This window comes from Schistocerca cancellata, chromosome 2 (assembly GCF_023864275.1).
Source record: "Schistocerca cancellata isolate TAMUIC-IGC-003103 chromosome 2, iqSchCanc2.1, whole genome shotgun sequence".
Taxonomy (NCBI): domain Eukaryota; kingdom Metazoa; phylum Arthropoda; class Insecta; order Orthoptera; family Acrididae; genus Schistocerca; species Schistocerca cancellata.
This window is the reverse complement of record NC_064627.1, coordinates 588,095,615-588,122,059: the sequence shown is the minus strand read 5'-3', so window position 1 is coordinate 588,122,059 and position 26,445 is coordinate 588,095,615. Positions and strand designations below refer to the sequence as shown.

Below are 26,445 nucleotides of genomic sequence, written 5' to 3'. Positions count from 1 at the left end.
CAATGCCCTATGAAATGTGGTGAGCTGACATAGGGGGGTGAAGGTGGTGCAGTTTGTACCACACTGTGAGGAGACTGCTCATTTGTTGGTGTGGGTGAAGGGGGGGGGGAACCCTCTCTTTATGTAATTGTACTGAGAACATATTCGCTTACTGTTTATCAACATGAGTTTTTAGGCTTGCATGATATTTGAAACTCACACTTTACAGATTATGAATAATTTTGTTTTTGGTTTACATTTGCCTAGTAAATTATAATTTTTAGTATACTTATGTATAGTTTCAATCGATTTGTTATGTTAGACATTAAAGATCATGAGAGAGTGGATAACCTCAAGGCTTCACTGCTTTTTAGGTATTTTACCTGGGACTCCAGGCGTTTCTCTCAGCCAGCTGAAATGATTAATAATTTAACTGCAAAAGGAAGAAAATTAGTTGCCATTGTAGATCCTCATGTCAAACGGGATAACAGCTACTTTCTGCACAATGATGCTGAAAACAATGATTTCTATATTAAAAATAAAGATGGAAAAATCTATGAAGGTAACTATTTCAAACTTTTTAGATGTTGGTTTTGTTACTTAATGTCGAAAAGCAGAAGACGAACAGTTGGAACAGAATGACTCTCACCAAAAATTGTCTGCAAATTTTGGTTAGTTACAAAACAAGCATTAATTTGTTTTGAAAAGTCAGTAATAATTTTTTTAAACAAAACAAGAAACTGAAATGTTTTATTTAAATTACTTTCTCTTAATCTAATGTATTTTGCAGTTTATAAACATTACTTCTTTGTATGAATTGAATTAGCTTTTAAAGATTCAAACTGTAAACTGAATAATAATAGAAATGGATTGTAAAATACACGAAACAGTTTCAGGCACAATGATATTACTTATGCATAAAATTCTGATAGGAGTAAAGCAGATACATAGTATCTAAAGTATAAGTAGAAATTCCAATAGACAGTTATTTTTTGAAAGCAACAACATAAAAATTAAAATTGTTTTGGAAATCAGTCAGAGGAAGGAAAACCTAACCTGTTATGTCATTAATGCTAGAACTGTTAGCCCATAGGAAGCAAGTTTTCTTCATGTTAGCTAAAAACAAATAATTGTCCTTCACAAGTGAAGAAAGAATAGTGTGTTCAAGTTTCCACCTTCAACTAGATGCACAAAATATAAACTGAATATGAGGAAGGAAAACAGAAGATAAAATATCATGAATGAATAGAAACTGGATATACAGTTGTGCTAGCAAGAGCAGGGGACTGGAACATGATTGGAGAGATGTGAGCTGAACCATATTACTCATGGGTTTTCTGTTAGTTGAGTTGCAGAAGAGACCACTACAATAAAAGGAGTGCAAGGGACAATATTTTCTGTGGAATAATATTTTCCCATTTTTGAAACAGCTTTGAAATAATTTATGTATGTTTTTCTGTACTGTAACAGCACCTAAACTTCACTTATATTTAGAATTGATGCTTAGAGTGGATGGACACACACACACACACACACACACACACACACACACACTCTTTGTGGTTTTTTGAAACAGTTTACCGGATGAGTCAAGAAAACCAGTCACAAGAATTTATGTATTTATTTGTTCTTCATGTGTTATTGATAAGCCATCTTGAGTGACAAGGTAGTAGATTTAGCTCATAATGGAGTAATGTCTGAAATAAACATAATACATCGTTGTACTAAGAAATCCTGAGCCGACTTGAAATGTAGCACAAACATATCTGAATACGGCATAGAAATGACTCTTACTTTCCTCAGTTATCTTCATACTACTCCCTAGGATGACTTCTTGGCAGCTGTCTGTAGTCGGAATACCTTTTTACAATCTAACAAGGAGAGGTCCCTAGAGGTGAGATCAACTTTTTGAAACAACGTGTATGCTGGTGTAGCTTAAGGTCCAAGGAATCACACATTGCAATCGTTCAGTCTGGTGAACCCTCATTTGTAAGTAATCGACAAAAAAAAAAAAAAAATAAGAATTTCGTGTTATAGTCTGTGGGTTGAAAGATAGTAACATTTTTTTTACGTAGTGGTTGCATTGTGTAATTTTTAAGATTCTGTTTGAGTCTCATTAGGTACACTGAATTTCTTTTTTTTTTAATCTTCTTCTTTTTTTTAATCTTCTTCGAAATGACTTTGATCACTATTTTTATGCAGTTCACTTACATGTGGTTTCTTTTATTTGTATTCCTTTGTCACATTATTTTAATCAATGCTAGAACTTCATTTGCTCTTATTGTTTCTTCCTACCATTCTTTTTCCACTTGGAATTTTTGTACAAGTAAATTTAATTATGTTTATTTACCTATTACAGTGTTTAAACATTTAAAATTGCTGATCTTTTGGTTAAAAAACAAAAGATGGAGTAATATATTTGTATTGACTGTGCAGTGGTGTCAAAATGTATTTTTTTTTATTACAAGATGTACATCTGATTTGGGTGGCAATCGTCATACAAACTTTTAAAACATAAATTTCTGTTGCGCTATGGACAAAATAATGTGGATGGTGATTTAAATGAAAGCAGAGTTTATAAGTAAAATAAAATTCAAGCTGTATGAATAAGGATTCCAAGTGAAAACAGGCATTTAGGAAGAAAAATGAGAGTAAATCATGTATTTCATGCACTGACTAATATGACATGACAAGTGAATAGAAAAAATACATTTAAACCAATTAACTTTTAGTGATCATGGTCATTTTGATTAATATTAAAAAATAGAGTATCATACAAAATTCCAAAATTTTTCTTGGTGATTACTCCAAACCACAGCCCACCAGGTTGAATGGCTGCAGGGTGTGATTCCTTGGACCTTCACCTACAGCACTGTATAGATTGTTTCAAAAAGTTGATCCCACCTCTTGTTGTGAGAGAATTGCTATCCTATATATACACTGTCAGGATCAAGTAAGAGAAAATTGTCAGTTACTAATTTGTGGATGTTGCAAACAATAAAAGCTTTTTAATCATTTCCAGTTTTAGTTTTTCTCCTTCAAAAATTCTCAAATTCTCATGTGTACTTGAAAGCTCTTTTGAATATTGGAGTTGACACTATTATTTGCAGAAAATGTACAAATGTCTAATTTTCATTTCATTTGAGAGTCCCTGTTATCTTGTGTGATTACTCCACACAACAGCCCACCAGGTTGAATGGGTGCAGGGTGTGATTCCTTGGACCTTAACCTAAATCACTGTATAGATTGTTTCAAAAAGTTGATCCCACCTCTTCTTGTGAGAGAATTGCTATCCTGTGTATACACTATGTCAGGATCAAGTAAGAGAAAATTGTCAGTTACTAATTTGTGAAAATTTTAAGCAAGATTATAATTTAGATCTTGTTTAGGGCTGCACAAGATTGTATGTGTTCTTATGACGACTTAGGGCTTTTGCGATAAGAATGAGTAAATCAAAAGTTAACGAAATCAGAATCTTTACTGCAGGTTCACTCACTGCGTTAACGACATTCATCTCACAAATGGTTATTAAATTTCTTTCTGGTGTTCTTCATTTACCTGGAAATTCTGAATTTGTGTTCTTCGATTTGGCAGCGAGACTGAAATACTTGGTGGAGGCATTAATAAATATTGTATTCAGTTTGTGCTAATTAAAATTTTATGCCCTGCAAATGGATTCTTGTGCAAGTGCAAAAGAGGAAAGTCAAGCTTTTGTGAGCCCAGTCCACAGTAGTTAAACTACGAGCTAACAGTGCACTACCAGCTCTTACTGATAAGGATATGTAGGGTGACTATCTGCAAAAGGAATTCATGCCAGTTACTAAACCCACATTAGGTCAAATCCCACTGAACTGATACCAGTTTGTATGGGGAATGGCCGTGGTAGTGGGAAGTGGGCATCCGGCTTGTCAGGATAATTTTGGCAGAGATTCAGAACCAGACAGTTTGCAGATTCAAAAGTGGACTTTTTCTGATCCAAACATGTTCTCTAAGGGGCACAGCTATGTAGCATTCTGCAGAGACAGAGGGCTGTGGCAGCCAGATTGAGGGGCGTATTGCCCGGAAGCAAAGGAGGAGCTGGGAACCTGTCCAGTCAGAAGAAGAGCTGGCAGGCTAAAGAGTGACTAATTGATACCGGGACACACTCACCAATCCGCTCCATGTCCCCACATGACAATTTCTAGCATTTCCATTAGGTGGTCAAGGGGCACTATGCGCATCCTTTGGTCAGCAGTACCGTATTTACTCGAATCTAAGCCGCACTCGAATCTAAGCCGCACCTGAAAAATGAGACTCGAAATAAAGGAAAAAAAAAAAAAAAAAATTCCCGAATCTAAGCCGCACCTGAAATTTGAGACTCGAAATTCAAGGGGAGAGAAAAGTTTTAGGCCGCACCTCCAAATCGAAACAAAGTTGGTCCATTGTAATACGAGACACAATTTAGGTCGAATGAAAGGCGATACAGCTACAGTAGTTTGGTTCGAGTCGTAAGCTTAGCAGTTAAGCTTTACCAGGTAGCCATTGCTATGCGTCAGGCGCTCCGTCCGTATTTATACGGGTACCCTTCCTTTTTCACGTGCTTCGTCTGGTTTGAATCGATTGCTTATTTTGCTTTGATCTGATAAGTGCCGCTTTCTTTGTTATAGGTGTTTACGTCACTCTAAGCTGAAAATGCATTACTGTATTGCGTCATGCATTGTTTGTCGCATTCTGATAGTGCGTGTGTACGGCCTGTCGCCGCTCGCGGCGTGACTTGCTTTTGTGCGTGCTACCGCCGCTTACAATAAAAAAAAAAGAAAAGAGAGGAATCGTCTCATTAGCGAAACAATGGCAAGAAACTGCTGTTTGTTGTTACTTACACTGCTGCTTTCTTTGATAATGATCAACAAGAACCAAATAATAGACTGCGTATGATAGAACATGTTCTGAACGAGAGTTAGGCGCAAATGTTTCACCGTTTGAAAATCTTTGTGGCCGCTTCTTTAGTACATCAAATTCTGCACAGAAATTAGTCATCTTACATTTAAAATCTAGTCAGTTGCCGTGCTTCATTTCTGACTATATCACTATTAGGCATAAGAATAATACGAATATAAACATGACACGATACGTATATCATTCCGCGTTTGCTGCTGTTTCACTCTAGTTTCGTAGTTTATTAGGCAGACAGGATTTAAATGAGAGCAGCAAACACGAAAGAATACATGGCAAAATGTTTATTTTCGTATTATTCTTATGGTGAAGAGAATACTGCATGTGATTCACATTTCACCAGGTTCCTATTAGCAACCATCTCTTCTCACGGGTAGGAAAAAACTCGGAACGTAGAGTTGGCCATATTGACAAACATCCCTAACAGTCTTGCCAGTCGGATTTTCGTAGTACATTGAAATTCTGCTACATTCGAAGATGAACAATATGGAATTTGTATTTACTTTGTTGGACAATGTATGAAAATGCAGTGGTCGAAACTCGGGGCGGAGAAAAAAAAAAGGTTTTGGCGCCAGTATTTATCTTTGTGCCCACAAAGCATGCTTGTGTAGCGCTACATATATTCGACGGCAGAACTTCCGAACTTCCGCTTGCTTTGCACTCGATTCTAAGCCGCAGGCGGTTTTTTGGATTACAAAAACCGGAAAAAAAGTGCGGCTTTAGATTCGAGTAAATACGGTAATAGTGTAATAGCATCCCATTGTCAGCAGCACCTGCTGTGGGAATTCCGCCACTTGAACTGAGCATGGTTAGCTGATTATCTACCAGCATCTGGTACCACACCAGAGTAGGCCCAGCCACAGTTCTTACACAAGACGAGGTTCTAGATAATGTAATGTAACAAAGAAACTGAAAAAAAAGTTCGGTACATTAATCCCTCGGTCTGTCTGCTCACCATGCACAGCATACATTTTTTATTGTGCTTTTGGATGAAAAATTATTTTAGGCAGGAAAGATAAATATGTCACCCTGCATTAAACTGTTGACAACATATTTTTTCTTAATATCAATTTGAAGTAATGAGAGAATGCTTTCTTTTGAAAAAACATGCAACATTGTGTGATGCAGAAGTGTCTGTTCTTAAATTGATTAGTTTTAATGGGTTTGAAGTAAAGGTTTTTTTTTTTAATGTGGTAACAAATGAGATGTAAAATGCCAGTAAATGTAATTATAAGTAATTCGATAGGTGAAAGATCTACTCACCAAGCAGTGGCAGAGCGAGTAGATTTTTTATCTATCCAGTTACTCATATCTTTAAAAATTTATTACTTGTGTTGATGCAATAAATCTAATTGATAGCTATATGTCCATCTTTAGCATAAGACTTAAAAAAATTAAATATGACAAAAATAAAGAATGTAATCGAAATGTAAGTAGTCGGAAAATAACACCAGAATTGGGGAAAAAAAGAACTGGGCAAGAAACAAAATTCTTTTTTTCTGTCACTACTTACTGCAAAAATTGATTCATCAATGAACAGATTCTTTTTACTGCGTAACCTTTCCCCTAAAGTTGCTTGAAAACAGCTATATGTTGATGTCCAAACATTTTACCAAGAACGCACCATTAGAAATGGTAAACAAAGATGATGTGACTTACCAAATGAAAGTGCTGGCAGGTCGACAGACACACAAACGAACACAAACATACACACAAAATTCAAGCTTTCGCAACAAACTGTTGCCTCATCAGGAAAGAGGGAAGGAGAGGGAAAGACGAAAGGATGTGGGTTTTAAGGGAGAGGGTAAGGAGTCATTCCAGTCCCGGGAGCGGAAAGACTTACCTTAGGGGGAAAAAAGGACGGGTACACACTCGCACACACACACATATCCATCCACACATATACAGACACAAGCAGACATATTTAAAGACAAAGAGTTTGGGCAGAGATGTCAGTCGAGGCAGAAGTGCAGAGGCAAAGATGTTGTTGAATGACAGGTGAGGTATGAGTGGCGGCAACTTGAAATTACCGGAGATTGAGGCCTGGTGGATAACGGGAAGAGAGGATATATTGAAGAGCAAGTTCCCATCTCCGGAGTTCGGATAGGTTGGTGTTAGTGGGAAGTATCCAGATAACCCGGACGGTGTAACACTGCGCCAAGATGTGCTGGTCGTGCACCAAGGCATGTTTAGCCACAGGGTGATCCTCATTACCAACAAACACTGTCTGCCTGTGTCCATTCATGCGAATGGACAGTTTGTTGCTGGTCATTCCCACAAAGAATGCATCACAGTGTAGGCAGGTCAGTTGGTAGATCACGTGTGTGCTTTCACACGTGGCTCTGCCTTTGATTGTGTACACCTTGCGGGTTACAGGACTGGAGTAGGTGGTGGTGGGAGGGTGCATGGGACAGGTTTTACACCGGGGGCGGTTACAAGGGTAGGAGCCAGAGGGTAGGGAAGGTGGTTTGGGGATTTCATAGGGATGAACTAAGAGGTTACGAAGGTTAGGTGGACGGCGGAAAGACACTCTTGGTGGAGTGGGGAGGATTTCATGAAGGATGGATCTCATTTCAGGGCAGGATTTGAGGAAGTCGTATCCCTGCTGGAGAGCCACATTCAGAATCTGATCCAGTCCCGGAAAGTATCCTGTGACAAGTGGGGCACTTTTGTGGTTCTTCTGTGGGAGGTTCTGGGTTTGAGAGGATGAGGAAGTGGCTCTGGTTATTTGCTTCTGTACCAGGACGGGAGGGTAGTTGCAGGATGCGAAAGCTGCTGTCAGGTTGTTGGTGTAATGCTTCAGGGATTCCGGACTGGAGCAGATTCGTTTGCCACGAAGACCTAGGCTGTAGGGAAGGGACCGTTTGATGTGGAATGGGTGGCAGCTGTCGTAATGGAGGTACTGTTGCTTGTTGGTGGGTTTGATGTGGACGGACGTGTGAAGCTGGCCATTGCACAGGTGAAGGTCAACATCAAATGCCACTTTCCTGTACACAATCAAAGGCAGAGCCACGTGTGAAAGCACCCACGTGATCTACCAACTGACCTGCCTACACTGTGAAGCATTCTATGTGGGAATGACCAGCAACAAACTGTCCATTCGCATGAATGGACACAGGCAGACAGTGTTTGTTGGTAAAGAGGATCACCCTGTGGCTAAACATGCCTTGGCGCACGGCCAGCACATCTTGGCACAGTGTTACACCGTCCGGGTTATCTGGATACTTCCCACTAACACCAACCTGTCAGAACTCCGGAGATGGGAACTTGCCCTTCAGCATATCCTCTCTTCTCGCTCTCCGCCAGGCCTCAATCTCCGCTAATTTCTAATTTCAATCTGCCGCCGCTCATACCTCACCTGTCTTTCAACATCATCTTTGCCTCTGTACTTCCGCCCCGACTGACATCTCTGCCCAAACTCTTTGCCTTTAAATATGTCTGCTTGTGTCTGTGTATGTGTGGATGGATATGTGTGTGTGTGCAAATGTATACCTGTCCTTTTTTCCCCCTAAGGTAAGTCTTTCCGCTCCCGGGATTGGAATGACTCCTTACCCTCTCCCTTAAAACCCATATCCTTTTGTCTTTCCTTCTCCTTCCCTCTTTCCTGACGAGGCAACCGTTGGTTGCGAAAGCTAGAATTTTGTGTGTATGTTTGTGTTTGTTTGTGTGTCTATCGACCTGCCAGCGCTTTTGTTTGGTAAGTCTCATCATCTTTCTTTTTAAATATATTTTTCCCACGTGGAATGTTTCCCTCTATTATATTCATGTATATATATATATATATATATATATATATATATATATATATATATATATATATATATATATATATATATATATATAGACACACACACACACACACACACACACACACACCAGACATTTTTTATTGCTTACGCATTTAGGAGACATGCATAGATTACTTCCAAACAATTAAATATTTTGGTACATGTTTTTGTACTTCTTGTGGTTTTTTCCCCTATGCTATCCACAATCGGTAAATGGCACAAGATAGGATGGTCATGGCTTGATAGCTCAGGTTGTATGTTCCATCATATAATGTTCAATTAGATTAATTATATACATTTGTTTCATTCAGTTTATTTTCATGATACAGTTTGCCCTTTGGAAAGTCAGAACAAATGATATTGAATTCAGTTGCAGTGACAGAACACAGTACTTTATAGTTTTTAAAAGGATTCTAATGTAGTGTTGAACCTATATTTGCCAACATTATTAGCAGTTAAGAACAGACTTTTGTTTACAGTTATTGTAAGGACCAAGCTTTATTACAATGTATTCATGGTTTTTACAGGGTGGTGTTGGCCAGGATCATCCAGTTACCCAGACTTCTTCAACCCTGCAGTCCGTGACTATTATAAGACAAGATATTTATTAGAAAATTACCATGGCTCAACATTAGATATGCACATTTGGAATGATATGAATGAACCCTCTGTTTTCAATGGGCCTGAAGTAACTATTCCTAAGGATGTTCTTCACTTTGGTGGCTGGGAGAATCGTGATGTTCACAACCAGTACGGATTTATGTATGTAAGTTAGTTGATTAATCATTTATGGAGTGTTAGGGCTTTTAAACATTTGTTTCATTTATTGAGAGTGGTCAACAAATTATTTGAAGATCGAAATGTATGAAAAAGCTCAACAAATTCGTGGTTTGCATCAAGGAGTAGGAAATGGTAATGCGTAAAACAGTACATTGTTTTAAGAGAGAGATATTGAAAATAAAATCAAAACTGTTTGGCTGTGTTTACATATTTGACCTACAGTTTATGTATTTGGTTTTCAGACAATAGCTACATATGAAGGTTTGATGGCAAGAAGTAATGGAAAATTTCGTCCTTTTATTCTGACAAGAGCATTTTTTGCTGGATCCCAACGTTACACAGCTATGTGGACAGGTGATAACACTGCTGATTGGGGACACTTAAAAATCAGCATTCCCATGTGTTTATCAGTATCTGTAGCTGGTTACCCATTCTGTGGAGCAGATATTGGTGGTTTCTTCAACAACCCAAATTCAGAATTGATAACAAGATGGTACCAGGTATGTAGAGAATAGACATTAAGAAGATAACTTTTCAAGTACATAAAATAATTTTCTGTTGTTAAAAAAAGCTTCTCTCTCTGTCTGCAATGCAGGGTACATTATTTATTTATAGGATGTTACAATTAGATAAACATTTAATAATATGGATGGTGTTTTTTCCATTATCTTTTCTTCTTGAATGCATGCCTAAGTAGGCACATTGTAGTCAGATTTAGTTTAAATTTTTTTATGTGAAGGTAAGGGGCTGAGGGGGAGTTAACAGTGATTTTACATTTAACCCTTTTGATCATTGTTAAGGTGTGCAACACGTGAGAGGGAAAAATAGATATGGAGGAGAGACTTCAGTTGCACTTTTCTACTACTACTACTACTACTACTACTACTACTATTATTATTTCTTTCTTTTCTCAGACGTTATGTCTGGTCAAAAATGGAAAGTGACGCGGACCTTGATCAAGCGTGACTTCCTTTTAATTGTATGGTATAAGTTATATTGCATTTAGGAACTTTCGGGTGATTGAACATATATCAATAATTACGGATTTCTGTACTTGTATATATAAGTTTGGATGTAGCTGTATTGCATTGATGTACTGGTGGATATTGTGTGGTATGACTCCTGTAGTTGATAGTATAATTGGTATAATGTCAACTTCACCCTGATGCCACATGTCCTTGACTTCCTCAGCCAGTTGGATGTATTTTTCAATTTTTTCTCCTGTTTTCTTCTGTATATTTGTTGTATTGGGTATGGATATTTCGATTAGTTGTGTTAATTTCTTCTTTTTATTGATGAGTATGATGTCAGGTTTGTTATGTAGTGTTGTTTTATCTGTTATAATGGTTCTGTTCTAGTATAATTTGTATTCATCATTCTCCAGTACATTTTGTGGTGCATACTTGTATGTGGGAATGTGTTGTTTTATAAGTTTATATTGTAAGGCAAGCTGTTGATGTGTTATTTTTGCTACATTGTCATGTCTTCTGGGGTATTCTGTATTTGCTAGTATTGTACATCTGCTTCTGATGTGATCTATTGTTTCTATTTGTTGTTTGCAAAGTCTGCATTTATCTGTTGTGGTATTGGGATCTTTAATAATATGCTTGCTGTAATATCTGGTGTTTATTGTTTGATCCTGTATTGCAATCATGAATCCTTCCGTCTCACTGTATGCCTTTTCTTAGCCATGTGTTGGATGCGTCTTGATCGATGTGTGGCTGTGTTAGATGATACGGGTGCTTGCCATGTAGTGTTTTCTTTTTCCAATTTACTTTCTTCGTATCTGTTGCTGTTATGTGATCTAGAGGGTTGTAGAAGTGGTTATGAAATTGCAGTGGTGTAGCCAACGTATTTATATGAGTGATTGCTTTGTGTATTTTGCTAGTTTCTGCTCGTTCTAGAAAGAATTTTCTTAAATTGTCTACCTGTCCACCATAATGTAGGTTTTTTATGTCGCTAAATCCCCTTCCTCCTTCCTTTCTGCTTAATGTGAATCTTTCTGTTGCTGAATGTATGTGATGTATTCTATATTTATGGCATTGTGATCGTGTAAGTGTATTGAGAGCTTCTAGGTCTGTGTTACTCCATTTCACTACTCCAAACGAGTAGGTCAATATTGATATAGCATAAGTATTTATAACTTTTGTCTTGTTTCTTGCTATCATTTCTGTTTTCTGTATTTTTGTTAATCTTTGTCTGTATTTTTCTTTTAGTTCTTCTTTAATATTTGTATTATCTATTCCTATTTTTTGTCTGTATCCTAGATATTTATAGGCATCTGTTTTTTCCATTGCTTCTATGCAGTCGCTGTGGTTATCCAATATGTAATCTTCTTGTTTAGTGTGTTTTCCCTTGACTATGCTATTTTTCTTACATTTGTCTGTTCCAAAAGCCATATTTATATCATTGCTGAATACTTCTGTTATCTTTAGTAATTGGTTGAGTTGTTGATTTGTTGCTGCCAGTAGATTTAGATCATCCATGTATAGCAAATGTGTGATTTTGTGTGGGTATGTTCCAGTAATATTGTATCCATAATTTGTATTATTTAGCATGTTGGATAGTGGGTTCAGAGCAAGGCAGAACCAGAAAGGACTTAATGAGTCTCCTTGGTATATTCCACGCTTAATCTGTATTGGCTGTGATGTGATATTATTTGAATTTGTTTGGATATTAAGTGTGGTTTTCCAATTTTTTACTATGTTTAGGAACTGTATCAATTTAGTATCTACTTTGTATATTTCCAATATTTGTAGTAACCATGAGTGGAGTACACTATCAAAAGCTTTTTGATAATCAATGTATGCGTAGTGTAGCGACCTTTGTTTAGTTTTAGCTTGATATGTCACCTCTGCATCTATTATAAGTTGCTGTTTACATCCTTGTACTCCTTTGCAACGGCCTTTTTGTTCTTCATTTATAATTTTGTTCTGTGTTGTATGTGTCATTAATTTCTGTGTAATGACTGAAGTTAATATTTTGTATATTGTTGGTAGGCATGCTATGGGGCGATATTTAGCTGGGTTTGCTGTGTGTGCTTGATCTTTAGGTTTCAGATAAGTTATTCCATGTGTAAGTGTATCAGGGAATGTGTATGGTTCTGCAATGTAACTGTTAAATAATTTAGTTACATGTGAATGTGTTGAGGTGAACTTCTTTAGCCAGAAATTTGCTATTTTATCTTTTCCAGGGGCTTTCCAATTGTGAGTAGAATTAATTGCTTGGGTGACTTCATGTTGCAAAATTATCACTTCAGGCATTTGTGGTATCATCTTGTATGTGTCTGTTTCTGCTTGTATCCACCGTGCATGCCTGTTATGTTGTACCGGGTTTTGACCATATGTTGCTCCAGAAGTGTTCCATGTCTGTTATGCTTGGTGGATTGTCTATTTTAATGTGTGTGTTATCTATTGTGTGGTAAAATTTCTTTTGGTTTGTGTTGAATGTTTGGTTTTGTTTCCTTCTATTTTCACTTTTTTTTGTATCTGCTAAGTCGTTTGGCCAATGCTTGTAATTTCTGCTTCTTTTCATCTAATTGCTCTATCGCTTCTTGTTGTGAGATTTTACCTAACCTTTTTCGTTTTTTTTCTGACATTTCATTTCTTATAAATTGTGTTAGCTGTCCGATGTCTTTTCTCAGTTTTTCTATTCTGATCTGTAGCCTGTGTTGCCACGCTGGTTTTGTGGGTTTCTTCTGTGTGTTGGTTGGTTCTGATCTCTGCCTAGTGTGTATATTTAGTGTAGTGAGTGCTCCTATATAAACCAGTAGTTGTAACTCTTCCATAGTTGTGTTTTCATTTATTTTGTTGTGTATGATTGTGTTGATAGTTTTTTTGGTGTTTCGACTTGTGGGTTATTTGGCGGTCTATGCAAGAATAGTCTAATGTCTTTGTGTCTTTGTATTCTATATATGTCAGCTGAAATTTTTCTTCTATATCTAACATGTGTGTCACTTCGTGTTCTATTTGTGCTTGTTCTGGTGGCTGTCTTAAGATTTCGTTTTCCTGTGATTGTTTAATTGATGCGTGTTGTTCTTTGTTTGTTTGCTCTGGGATGTTTGAGTCCATTACTGTATTTTCTTCTTCTTCTGATTGCACATTATTTTGTTCCAGTATTTGTTGTACTTGTTGTTTGATGTTTTCTAATTCTGACCGGGGTATCCTGTTATTTTTGATTATTACACGGATTTGAGGATCTGATCAGCTAGTCGTTCTGTTAAAAATTTTAATTCTGGGTATCTGGTAATAAATGTTGTGTATACTTGTGATCTGTATCCAGTTGTGTTGGTTCCTAGGTTTGTTGCTTGGTAATAACAGAACATGAGGTGTCGATTAACTTCATCTGACCGTCTCATCCTCTGTCTTTGTTTTCCTTCGAGGGTGGTTGCAGGAAGCATATCCTGCAAAACACCTCTATTTGGATTTAAATCATTACCAGTGTGGGCGGGCACAGGGTTCAAGCATCGTCCCTGACCATGCGGCGCTTGTCCGAGGCTTCTTTAGTTCTGTCCTGAACCAACTAATCACACTAAAAGGGGGGTTAGCCCTATTAGTGGTTTGTTCTTTTCGTTGCCTTTTACGACTGGCAGAACATACCGGAGGCCTATTCTTTTCCCGGGCCTCCACGGGGTCTATTATTATTATTATTATTATTATTATTATTATTACTACTATTACTGTTACTATTACTATGTTATGGAAGTGATTCACTATTGCAAACATAGATTGTGATGTTGTATAACTTGAATACGGAAGGATTAAATAAGAAAAATTGTAAACTATGCGAGGAATGAAACAAATGTGAATTTCTCTTGATTATAACTCTTGACACCTATGAAGAGGAGCCTATTTTTGTATATACACAAAGCAAACTTGTGATACTTGGCAGCATATTATTTGAGTATTTTGCAGCTGTCATTTAAGAGCTTCATTTGTTATCCTAGTATAATAGGTGTGTTGTTTGAGTAGCTTCTGTGTTTGCTTTGGTTGCCAATAGTTTTCATGTGATTACATAACTATGATAGTCAGGAGGCATTCAAATTGTGGCTACTGCTCTTATTGACTGAAAGACCAAAATGTTTGTCAGTTATCTATAGTTACACTGATCTGTATCTTGAAGGAGACCTGATAAAATTTCTTGAGATGGAAGTGATGAGTTAGTCAATGTCCTGTGAACAGTGAGTTGGGAGTTTCATAGTTGCATGGGATTTTAAGATTGTAGTTATGGGTCAAATAGACTAGCAGTTACAGTATATGGAGGGAGCATGCAATGAGATTAAGATTCTTTTTGTGGACATCTAATGTATAAGGGGTATTTGGAGAGAATTTGTTGTTTAGTCTATGGGGAGGAGTCTTTTTTGTGACACATTTATGTAAGAGGACAGTTTTCACCAGCAGGAGGAGGCTACAGCCAAAAAGAACACACTTCTCTAGGTTGGAGTAAGCTGAATAAACTCTATTGTTTCAATGGCATTAGTTCCAGTATTAAATGTCTGTCCAGCTCCCAAGGCTTTTAACTGTTTGTGTTGAGCTTTCCTCCTGACGCTTTACACCACTACCACCACCATCGCCACCATCCATTCACGTATTTCATTGTTGGTTCTGCAGGACACCAGTAGAGAAGATTGAACTGGCACCTGTTATCTTCTCTGCCAGTAACCAAACTTATAGGGTTTTCTGAGTAGAAGTCAGTGCCATAGTTCCCAATTATCAGAATAAGATTTACGACTATTTAACTTTGCCTTGTGGGGCAAAGCGAGGCTGGTGAACCTTATTTAAAACAGTTTCACAAGTAAAGGAGAGCTGAAGATGATATGGCTCCATTAGTTACTGTTTCTTTCTTTGAAAGTTGTGTAACAAGTCTCTTAGTACACTGGTGTGCGCTGCATATCACAAAGAGCATATGACCGACAACAGGTGGTGCTTTTTGTGAGTGTGGAGAAAATGAACATTTTAAAAAATGTGCATTTGCAAATTTATTGATGATATCTTTTCTCCTGACTAGTGTAGGTAGAAAAACGCACATTCCATACATGATCTGTCGCACAACTTTAAATGTCAACTTTACCTTCCAAATAACCATTATTGAAGTTAATTGTTGTTGTGGATGTGCTATGCTGTGTGACTTCTTTTCTTTTGCAGCTGGGGTGGCTGCTGAAAGAGAGCTCTGATCTATTTAAACTACAGAAATGATGTAATCAGGTTTTCAATAACTTTTCTGTATTATAACAGCCATATTTCCCACAGCACATTTACTTTTAAAATTGCCGGTTATGCAGATGGTTCATAAGTAGTAACTTACAATAGATTATAACATACATTTGCTATGCTTTGACATTTGATAGCGAATTGACAGAATGACAGTTCTCAAGTCCTATTCATTTGTTCCATAATTTACATTATTTCTTTGTCCTTTTTCTCCTCAATTTCCCAGCTGTGATAGCAAAGCGTAAGCGGGCCTTCGCAGCACTTGGAGGTGCGCAGTTGCCATTGGGCTTTGCTGATGTGCTGAGGTGACTTCTGCTTGCTTCCATCTGTACATACATCAAATGAGGGCACATGCTCTCTCTCTCTCTCTCTCTCTCTCTCTCTCTCTCTCACACACACACACACACACACACACACACACACACACACACACACACACACACACACAGAGAGAGAGAGAGAGAGAGAGAGAGAGAGAGAGAGAGAGAGAGAGAGAGATCAGATGCTGCCTGGTGGTGTTGCAGGCCCATGAAGCAGTAAGTAAAGAATTTAAAAAAGAGCAGAGACAAATTGAAATCATTCTAGCTACACGAGCCATAAATGGGGAAATCTGCCATAATCAACTTAGGCAAAGAACAGATTGCTATGGCATCATGTCTGGAAAAGAGCATTTGAGAAATCTTAACACTGGTGGCAGTTCATGTGCTACTCGTGTGAGCATATATGGAAAACGGCTGAAGGATGGTGAAGCAGACAGTAAGGTGTTGGACATCCACACCATATCACAGAACATGGAAGCTGGAGGCTTGCCCACTCTGTAAAGCAGGACAAGCAGTGATATGTGGCACATCTGACGACAGTGTTGGCCCAATTGTTTCAGAGGACATTGTTCAATGCACATTGATGAACATGGAGTTCCACAGCAGACAGTCCCCTGTGTGTTCACTGTGTTGACCCTCCCCCTGCGGGTCTGGGGGTTAGAATAGGCCCGAGGTATTCCTGCCCAAGAAGTCCCTCCCCCTCAAGGGGGTAGTTAGCACCTGCGTCTGGAGACGGAGGGTTCCACGACCTATATTTGCGGTCATTTTGGTTTTTCACTTCTTCTCGTTTCTTCCTTCCTTTGGTTGGTTCCTTTCTTTGTTCTTCTCCGTCTCACTGTCTTCCTTACTCTTTCCCTTGCCTTCTTCTCCTTGCCTTCTTCTCCTTGCCTTCTCTGGTCTCCGCCTCGGCATTTGAGAGACAGTCTGTCCTCTCTCTCTTCTTTTTCCTCTTCTTCCTTCCTCCCTATGCGCGCCTGAAGGCCGAACCACACGTTCGCACGCGTAGCCGGTGAGGGGGTAACGCGTAATTCCCCGCCCTGGGTAGACAAGTAAGGCACGCACGTACCCCCTGGTAAAGGCCAGGCCCAGGGAGGGGTGATTGCCTGAGCTGATACCTTCTGACCATGCCGATTGGTCCCTCCGTCTGTTTCTCGGGAGGTGTGACCTGAGGTGTAAACATTCACCTAAGGCGGGAGTGCCCTCTGAGAGGGTCCCTACAAGGAAGGAGCGCGCCATCGGAGACGCTGGCAATCATGGGGGATTCCTCCGCAATGGATTTCTCTTCTTCTTCTTCTTCTTCTTCTTCTTCTTCTCTCTCGACTTCTGCCCATAAACGGAAACTTGACCAGCCACCAGCGACAAAAGTACTACCGCCTGCCCCACAGTTCCTCGTCGTTTCTCGATCTGAGGACGGAAAGGATTTTCCTCTGTCAACCCTTTCATTATCCAGAAGGGCGTAGATGCCATAGCTGGATCTGTCAAGTCATGTACCAGGTTGCGTAATGGTACCTTGTTACTAGAAACTGAGAGCGCCTTTCAGGCACAAAAACTGCTTTGGGCCACACTACTGTACACGTTCCCTGTCCGGGTGGAGGCTCACCGCACTTTGAATTCGTCTCGTGGTGTGGTCTATACTCGATCACTCGACGGATTGACTGACGAGGAGATTCAGTCTTTCCTCGCTGAGCAGGGCGTGATGGCTGTCCATAGGGTCATGAAAAAGGTCAACAATGACCTTGTACCGACCCGGACACTTTTCTTGACCTTTGATAGTGTTCAGCTGCCGTCGCGTATCAAAGCGGGCTACGAGGTTATTTCTGTTCGCCCCTATGTCCCGACACCTACGCGCTGCTACCAGTGTCAGCGTTTTAATCACACTCGCCAGTCTTGTTCCAATGTGACTAAATGTTTCACTTATGGCAGGGATGCCCATGAGGGTGACTGTCCACCTCCGTCTCCTCGTTGTGTGAACTGTCAGGGTGACCATGCAGCGTCCTCCCGCGACTGTCCCATCTACAAGGAAGAATGCTGTATCCAAGAAATTCGGGTGAAAGAGAAAGTGTCCACCTCGGCTGCTCGCAAGCTATTTGCTAGTAGGAAGCCCATGCTGCTCCCAGTGGGAAAATACAGTACTGTCCTCGCCTCTCCTCGGACTACCAGGGAGGTGGCGACACAGACATGCGATCTGACCTTCAGCACCACGGTTGTCCGTTCGGCCATTGCTAAGATCGCGCGGTCGACGTCTCCTCTTCCTCCCGTCACCCCTCAGACACAAGCACCTTCATCAGCTTCTGCTACGACGAAGACCCAGAAGTCAGATGCATGGGCCTTCAAGAAGGAACCGCCCCGTGCAGACTTCCTATGTACCTCGAACTCCCAGCCGTCGACCAGTACTTCCACTAAACGACCTTCCAAGAAGGCTCATAGGAAGCACAGTTCTCCTTCTCCGCCGCGGCGCATTTCTTCTCCTGCGTCACCCAGCGGTTGCCGCCCCAGGCCGTCATCCGTTTCGCCTGGCCGCGCCGCTGGTAGCCGAACATCTGGCCGTCCACCGGCGGAGGAAGCTCTTCCTCCCGGCCATCTTAACGAGATGGCCGATGAACCTATAGAACCAATGGACGATGACTGTCCGCCTACTGATAGCGGCGGCAGTGCTCGCTCGAAGCCTGTCTCTCAGCGGCCTTCGAGGTGACCCCTTCTTTCTTCTTCCTTTTCGTATCACAATGGCACTTATTCACTGGAATATTCGCAGCATTCGCTCCAACCAAGAGGACTTGAATTTGCTGCTCCACTTGCACCGTCCGCTCGTCGTAGCCCTCCAGGAAACGAAGCTATGCCCATGCGATCAAATTGCCTTGGCACACTACACCTCTGTGCGTTTTGACCTACCCCCTGTGGTAGGTATTCCGGCTCATGGAGGGATTATGTTGCTGGTCCGGGGTGATATTTACCACAATCCCATCACACTGCACACCGGCCTGCAGGCAGTTGCCATCCGAATTACTCTCCCCACTTTTACATTTTCCATTTGTACCGTTTACACTCCATTGTCGTCTGCTGTTACCAGGGCAGATATGATGCAAATTATTGCTCAGCTACCTGCACCATTTTTGTTAACTGGAGACTTCAATGCCCACCATACCCTTTGGGGCTCTCCAGCATCCTGCCCGAGGGGCTCCCTGTTAGCAGACCTTTTCAACCAGCTCAATCTTGTCTGCCTCAATACTGGCGCCCCTACTTTTCTTTCGGACACATCTCACACCTATTCCCATTTAGACCTCTCTATATGTACTACCCAACTTGCACGCCGGTTTGAGTGGTATGCACTTTCCGATACATATTCGAGCGACCACTTCCCGTGTGTTATCCATCTCCTGCAGCATACCCCCTCTCCGTGCTCATCTAGTTGGAACATCTCCAAAGCAGACTGGGGGCTCTTCTCTTCCAGGGCGACCTTTCAGGATCAAACCTTCACAAGCTGCGATAGTCAGGTCGCACACCTCACGGAAGTCATTCTCACTGCTGCTGAATATTCCATCCCTCACACTACCTCTTCTCCACGTCGCGTACCGGTCCCCTGGTGGACCGCAGCATGTAGAGACGCTTTACGTGCTCGTCGACATGCTTTACGCACCTTTAAACGCCACCCTACAGTGGCGAATTGTATCACTTATAAACGATTACGTGCGCAGTGCCATCATATTATTAAAGAAAGCAAGAAAGCCAGATGGGCTGCTTTCACAAGCACCTTCAACAGTTTTACTCCTTCTTCTGTTGTCTGGGGTAGCCCCTGGGGTGGCCCCTGAGGATGTCTCCAATGCCTTCGGCCGCTTTTTCGCAGAGGTTTCGAGCTCTGCTCATTACCACCCTGCCTTCCTCCCCAGAAAAGAGGCAGAGGAGGCTAGGCCACCTAACTTCCGCTCCTCGAATTGTGAAAGTTATAATGCCCCTTTCACCGTGCGGGAACTCGACCATGCACTTGCCCGGTCACCGTCCTCCGCTCCAGGGCCTGATTCTATTCATATTCAGATGCTGAAGAACCTTTCTGCTGCGGGTAAATGTTTCCTTCTTCGTACTTATAATCGCATCTGGATTGAGGGACATGTTCCCGCATGCTGGCGCGAGTCTATTGTTGTACCGATTCCTAAGCCAGGGAAGGACAAGCGCTTGCCTTCCAGTTATCGACCCATCTTGCTTACCAGCTGTGTCTGTAAGGTGATGGAGCGAATGGTTAACTCTTGTTTGGTTTGGCTGCTCGAATCTCGACGCCTACTTACCAATGTACAATGTGGATTTCGTAGGTGCCGCTCTGCTGTTGACCATCTGGTTACCTCGTCGACCTTCATTATGAATAACTTCTTGCGGAAGCGCCCGACCGCAGCTGTGTTCTTTGATTTGGAGAAGGCTTACGACACCTGTTGGAGGGCGGGCATTCTCCGCATCATGCATACATGGGGCCTTCGCGGTCGCCTCCCTCTTTTTATTCGTTCCTTTTTAATGGATCGACAGTTCAGGGTACGTGTGGGTTCTGTCCTGTCAGACACCTTTCGCCAGGAGAATGGGGTGCCACAGGGCTCAGTTTTGAGTGTCGCTCTCTTCGCCATAGCGATCAATCCAATAATGGATTGCCTCCCAGCTGATGTATCAGGCTCCCTTTTCGTGGACGATTTTACCATCTATTGCAGCGCGCAGCGTACATGTTCCCTGGAGCGCTGTCTTCAGCGTTCTCTTGACCATCTTTACTCCTGGAGTGTCGCCAATGGCTTCCGTTTTTCTGCCGAGAAGACGGTCTGTATTAACTTCTGGCGCCACAAAGAGTTTCTCCCACCGTCCTTACGTCTCGGTCCCGTTGCTCTCCCATTTGTAGAGACAACAAAATTTTTGGGTCTTACATTTGACAGGAAACTTAGCTGGTCTCCACATGTGTCTTATTTGGCTGCCCGTTGTACCCGTTCTCTAAATGTCCTCCGTGTTCTCAGTGGTATGTCGTGGGGAGCGGATCGAACCGTCCTACTTCGCCTATATCGGTCGATCGTCCGCTCAAAGCTGGATTATGGGAGCTTCGTATACTCCTCTGCACGGCCGTCCATCTTACGCCGCCTCAACTCCATACGACATTGGGGTTTACATCTTGTGATCGGAGCGTTTTATACTAGTCCCGTCGAGAGTCTTCATGCTGACGCTGGTGAATTGCCACTCACCTACCGGCGTGATATACTGCTTTGTCGGTATGCCTGTCGGCTACTGTCAATGCCCGACCTACCCGTCTTATCGTTCCTTTTTTGACGACTCGCTCGACCGTCTATACGGGTTGTATGTCTCAGCCCTGCTACCCCCTGGAGTTTGCTTTCGTCGCCTCCTTCAACACCTTAATTTTTCACTCCCTGCAACCTTTCGAGTGGGCGAGAGCCGCACGCCACCTTGGCTCCAGGCTCAGGTTCGCGTTCACCTTGACCTCAGCTCGCTCCCAAAGGAGGTTACCCCCGGTTCGGTATACCACTCCCGTTTTGTCGAACTTCGAACGAAGTTCATTAATATGACCTTCATTTATACAGATGGCTCTAAGACCAATGACGGGGTCGGGTGTTCTTTTATTGTCGGGGCACAAAGTTTCAAATACCGGCTCCATGGCCATTGTTCGGTCTTCACAGCTGAGCTCTTTCCCCTCTACCAGGCTGTTCTTTACATCTGTCGCCACCGACATTCTGCTTATGTCATCTGCTCCGATTCCCTGAGCCCACTCCAGAGCCTCAGTGATCTGTATCCGGTTCACCCTTTCGTGCACCGGATCCAACGCTCTCTTCAGCAGCTGGTGGATGACGGTTCTCCGGTTAGCTTTATGTGGGTTCCTGGCCATGTCGGTATCCCTGGGAACGAAGCTGCAGATGCCGCGGCCAAGGCTGCGGTCCTCCAGCCTCGGACAGCTTCTTGTTGTGTCCCTTCATCAGATTGTAGCAGGGTCATTTGTCGGTGCATTTTGTCGCTGTGGCATGCCGATTGGGCTGAACTTACGGACAACAAGCTTCAGGCCTTGAAACCTCTTCCCGCGGCTTGGACGTCCTCCTCACGCCCTTCTCGGCGGGAGGAGGTCGTTTTGACCCGGTTACGAATTGGACACTGCCGGTTCAGCCATCGCCATCTGTTGACGGCTGCGCCGGCGCCATTCTGCCCATGTGGGCAATTGCTGACGGTCCGCCACATTTTAACGTCCTGTCCAGATTTTAACACACTGCATCTTGATCTTGGCCTGCCATGTACTCTAGATGCCATTTTAGCGGATGACCCACGAGCAGCTGCTCCCGTTCTTCGTTTTATCAACTTGACAAACCTCTCTAAGGACATTTGATTATGCTGTTTTTTTTTTTTTAATCCTATGCCTGTCAGTCTGTCTTTTATCGTGTTTTCCCTTTTAGTTGCTGTTTTAAACTTGTGCCTCGCAGTGCATTCCTAACGTAGTCTGGGCGCTAATGACCATTGAAGTTGTGCGCCCTAAAACCACAAAAAAAAAAAAAAAAAAAAAAAAAAAAACTGTGTTCACCCAATGACATCGTCATTTAAGGGTGCGGTGGTCATAGCATCACTGAGATTAGGCTGTGGATCAATTAAGGAAAGACTGTCTGTCCTTTTCATCCTTCCTGGTAACTCGCCCCTGACCCGCGGCTTTAGGTGACTTTCCCGAAATCTTCCCCTTTTCCTAGACTTTACCAGTTCTTTTCCTTCACCCCTCTTCCTTCCTCTTCAACCTTTCTGTCTGAAGGAGGAGCCACTGGCTCCGAAAGCTTGCCTAATTATAAATTTCTTTTATGTGTGTGTTCTGCTGCTGCTTGATGAGTAGATTTTTTTTATCTATCCACTTGATTTATTTACACCAGAGATGTTGTCTTTTTGGTTGCTTGTTTGTACACAACACAACTATTCACTACTGCAAAAAGAAATAAATGAAAGAAAACCTTTTTCCACCATTTCAATGTCTTTTGACAGAAAGGATAATAGCTTGATAGCTTGTCAACCCCGTCTACTCCAGTTTTTCCCTTTTTATAATCTACTACATCATCTGGTTTATGTCTGTATATTTGGCCTCCTTTGTTTCTGGTACTAGTAGGAGTTGAAGTTGCTTGATGTTTGATCGAAAGACAGTTCACGCCCCTGGTTGATTTCCGTTTTAACGCAAGTAAATATTCCTTCCACCAGACCGTCATTTCCCCCTTCCTAACCTTCAAAGTCTTTATTTGATTAGGTAGACCCTTCCTGTTTTTCATTGCAGCGCGAACACCAAAGGTTTCATTCTGCCACAGATAGTCCAATGCAGCAGGTTTTGTGTAGAACCTCTTGATATAAATGCCATGTGCTTTCCCAAAATAATCTTCACACAACCTCCCAGTTACGGACAAGACTGTTATCTACATTGTTTGCTTTACCTGTGTATATACCACAATTCAAAGTTGAGTCACACGGTAAATAAAGTTTGATTCCGTATTTATTTGGTTTGCTTTTCGCGTACACTCTGAATCCTATTCTGCCTCTGAAGGTTCACGTGTGGTTTGAAGTTATTCTTAAGGCCTAATTTTGTGCAGTGGATCGTGTCGTAGCTGACCTCTTGTTATGAATTTCATGTTGTTCAAGTGCAACATAAACAAAATTGAAGGAAAGCTGTCTCTACTCATTACCTTTTCGCCCATGAAGTGTTTATAAATACATCCTTTGACCAATAATCACTCATTCTTGGCAACTTCACTACACTCCTATGCAAAATAATACAGAAAAACAAGTACATTTCATGTATCTTTTCTGTTGATCACCATTGCCACATAGACTTCCTTTTCATATACTACTTACTATTCATTTCATAAATTTTTAGTCCTGCATACCTTTTTGTTTCAACTTTTATTGTTTTTATCATTTCATTTTCGAAAAATGCTGAGAAGCATCAAGATACACTACAATTTTCATCCAGTTGCAAAATTACACCACTAGCACTATTGAATATTGAGAAATCAACCTGGTTGTCAACTCTTGGCCAGTTGCTCACATCAGTGATCACATTTTTCGATGTATCAGGACAAGCATCAGTACTAGAACCCTCATCTTCATCTGTCTATTAATAAATACATATATAAACCACTATAAAAATATCAAAATAATTTGAGTCAATATTTACATTTATAGTAACAAACATACTATTTTGTAACAATATTTTTCAATAGTATTAATCCATTTATGCGACTGTACCTTCGAAAACCGATTGTGTGTTGCCTATTCTCAAGCTGCCGACTCCTAGGGACTTCTGTGGAAAGGAAATGAACTACCCATGCCGCCAGTTCCACTGACGAAACATACAGCATACATTTTCGCATTACAAACATTCAGGAAACAAAGCAACGTACAGCATACAGGCTCCGTCGAGAGAGGTGTGTTCTGTGGGTTGCCAAGTTGGTCTGATCATTTATGAACTGTTTCATTCCTCTTACGGTTTTATGAAGTTGGTAGTTGTGTTGTTGTGTTAGTTATTACTTAACTTACGATTTCTGTGATTGTGCCTATGTTGGGAATTTTATGTTTGTATTGGTGTAAATGTTCAGAAAGAGTTGCAATTAAAAACGAATCTGATGTCAAATATTGTAGGGAGATTCCATGGTGACTCACGTTACATTTTGAAAACAGTGTTTTATTATGTTGACGTCTTATCAATCTATAAAACCATATTTTCTTTTGTAAATCATCACAAATCGTGTTATTCAGGCAAAGATCTTGAAGTGTTTTTTAAGCCAGTAAGAGAATTAAAATTAAAGAACAAGAATGTAATTTATGTTGTGACTCGTGTTAAAAATTTGGGACATCCTACGAGGTGCATTCAAGTTCTAAGGCCTCCGATTTTTTTTCTGATTAACTCCTCACCCGAAATCGATAAAACTGGTGTTACTTCTCGACGTAATCGCCCTGCAGACGTACACATTTTTCACAACGCTGACGCCATGATTCCATGGCAGCAGCAAAGGCTTCTTTAGGAGTCTGTTTTGACCACTGGAAAATTGCTGAGGCAATAGCAGCACGGCTGGTGAATGTACGGCCACGGAGAGAGTCTTTCATTGTTGGAAAAAGCCAATAGTCACTAGGAGCCAGGTCAGGTGAGTAGGGAGCATGAGGAATCACTTCAAAGTTATCACGAAGAAACTGTTGTGTAATGTTAGCTCGATGTGCGGGTGCGTTGTCTTGGTGAAACAGCACACGCGCAGCACTTCCCGGACATTTTTGTTGCAGTGCAGGAAGGAATTTGTTCTTCAAAACATTTTCGTAGGATGCACCTGTTACCGTAGTGCCCTTTGGAATGCAAGGGGTAAGGATTACGCCCTCGCTGTCCCAGAACATGGACACCATCATTTTTTCAGCACTGGTGGTTACCTGAAATTTTTTTGGTGGTGGTGAATCTGTGTGCTTCCATTGAGCTGACTGGCGCTTTGTTTCTGGATTGATAAATGGCATCCACGTCTCATCCATTATCACAACCGATGAAAAGAAAGTCCCATTCATGCTGTCATTACGCGTCAACATAGCTTGGCAACATGCCACACGGCAGCCATGTGGTCGTCCGTCAGCATTCGTGGCACCCACCTGGATGACACTTTTCGCATTTTCAGGTTGTCATGCAGGATTGTGTGCACAGAATCCACAGAAATGCCAACTCTGGAGGCGATCTGTTCAACAGTCATTCGGCGATCCCCCAACACAGTTCTCTCCACTTTCTCAATCATGTCGTCAGACCGGCTTGTGCGAGCCCGAGGTTGTTTCGGTTTGTTGTCACATGATGTTCTGCCTTCATTAAACTGTCGCACCCACGAACGCACTTTCGACACATCCATAACTCCATCACCACATGTCTCCTTCAAATGTCGATGAATTTCAATTGGTTTCACACCACGCAAATTCAGAAAACGAATGATTGCACGCTGTTCAAGTAAGGAAAACGTCGCCATTTTAAGTATTTAAAACAGTTCTCATTCTCTCCACTGGCGGTAAAATTCCATCTGCCGTATGGTGCTGCCATCTCTGGGACGTATTGACAATGAACGCGGCCTCAATTTAAAACAATGCGCATGTTTCTATCTCTTTCCAGTCCGGAGAAAAAAAATCGGAGGCCTTAGAACTTGAATGCACCTCGTATTCCTAATGTGCATTTTAGGTCAAAAGTGTCCTTAAACTGTTAGGAGTGTGAATCTGGTTTTTATCACAGAAAATACATATTAGGTTGGCACTCAAATGACAGTGTTACAGATTTCTAAAAATATTTATACCATTTTCAGTATTGTCATATATTGAAGAAGGTGTATGACTCAATGTTTCCAGACTTATGTTACTTTCTACTTCTTGTTGGAAAAACTCTTTTCCTGCAAGCAGAGAAATGAAAATATGACATTATGTACCAAATAAGATAAACTCAAC

The 26,445-nt window shown here is 41.3% G+C and overlaps 1 protein-coding gene across 1 annotated transcript in view; it reads left to right on the top strand.

Moving 5' to 3' along the window:
* LOC126162209 (neutral alpha-glucosidase AB) overlaps positions 1-26,445 on the top strand; it is a 133,285-nt gene that overhangs the window by 55,590 nt on the left and 51,250 nt on the right. The window contains exons 9-11 of the mRNA XM_049918553.1: positions 354-541; positions 9,227-9,465; positions 9,722-9,979. Coding sequence (XP_049774510.1) covers positions 354-541; positions 9,227-9,465; positions 9,722-9,979 — 685 coding nt within the window. The remainder of the gene's footprint in view (positions 1-353; positions 542-9,226; positions 9,466-9,721; positions 9,980-26,445) is intronic.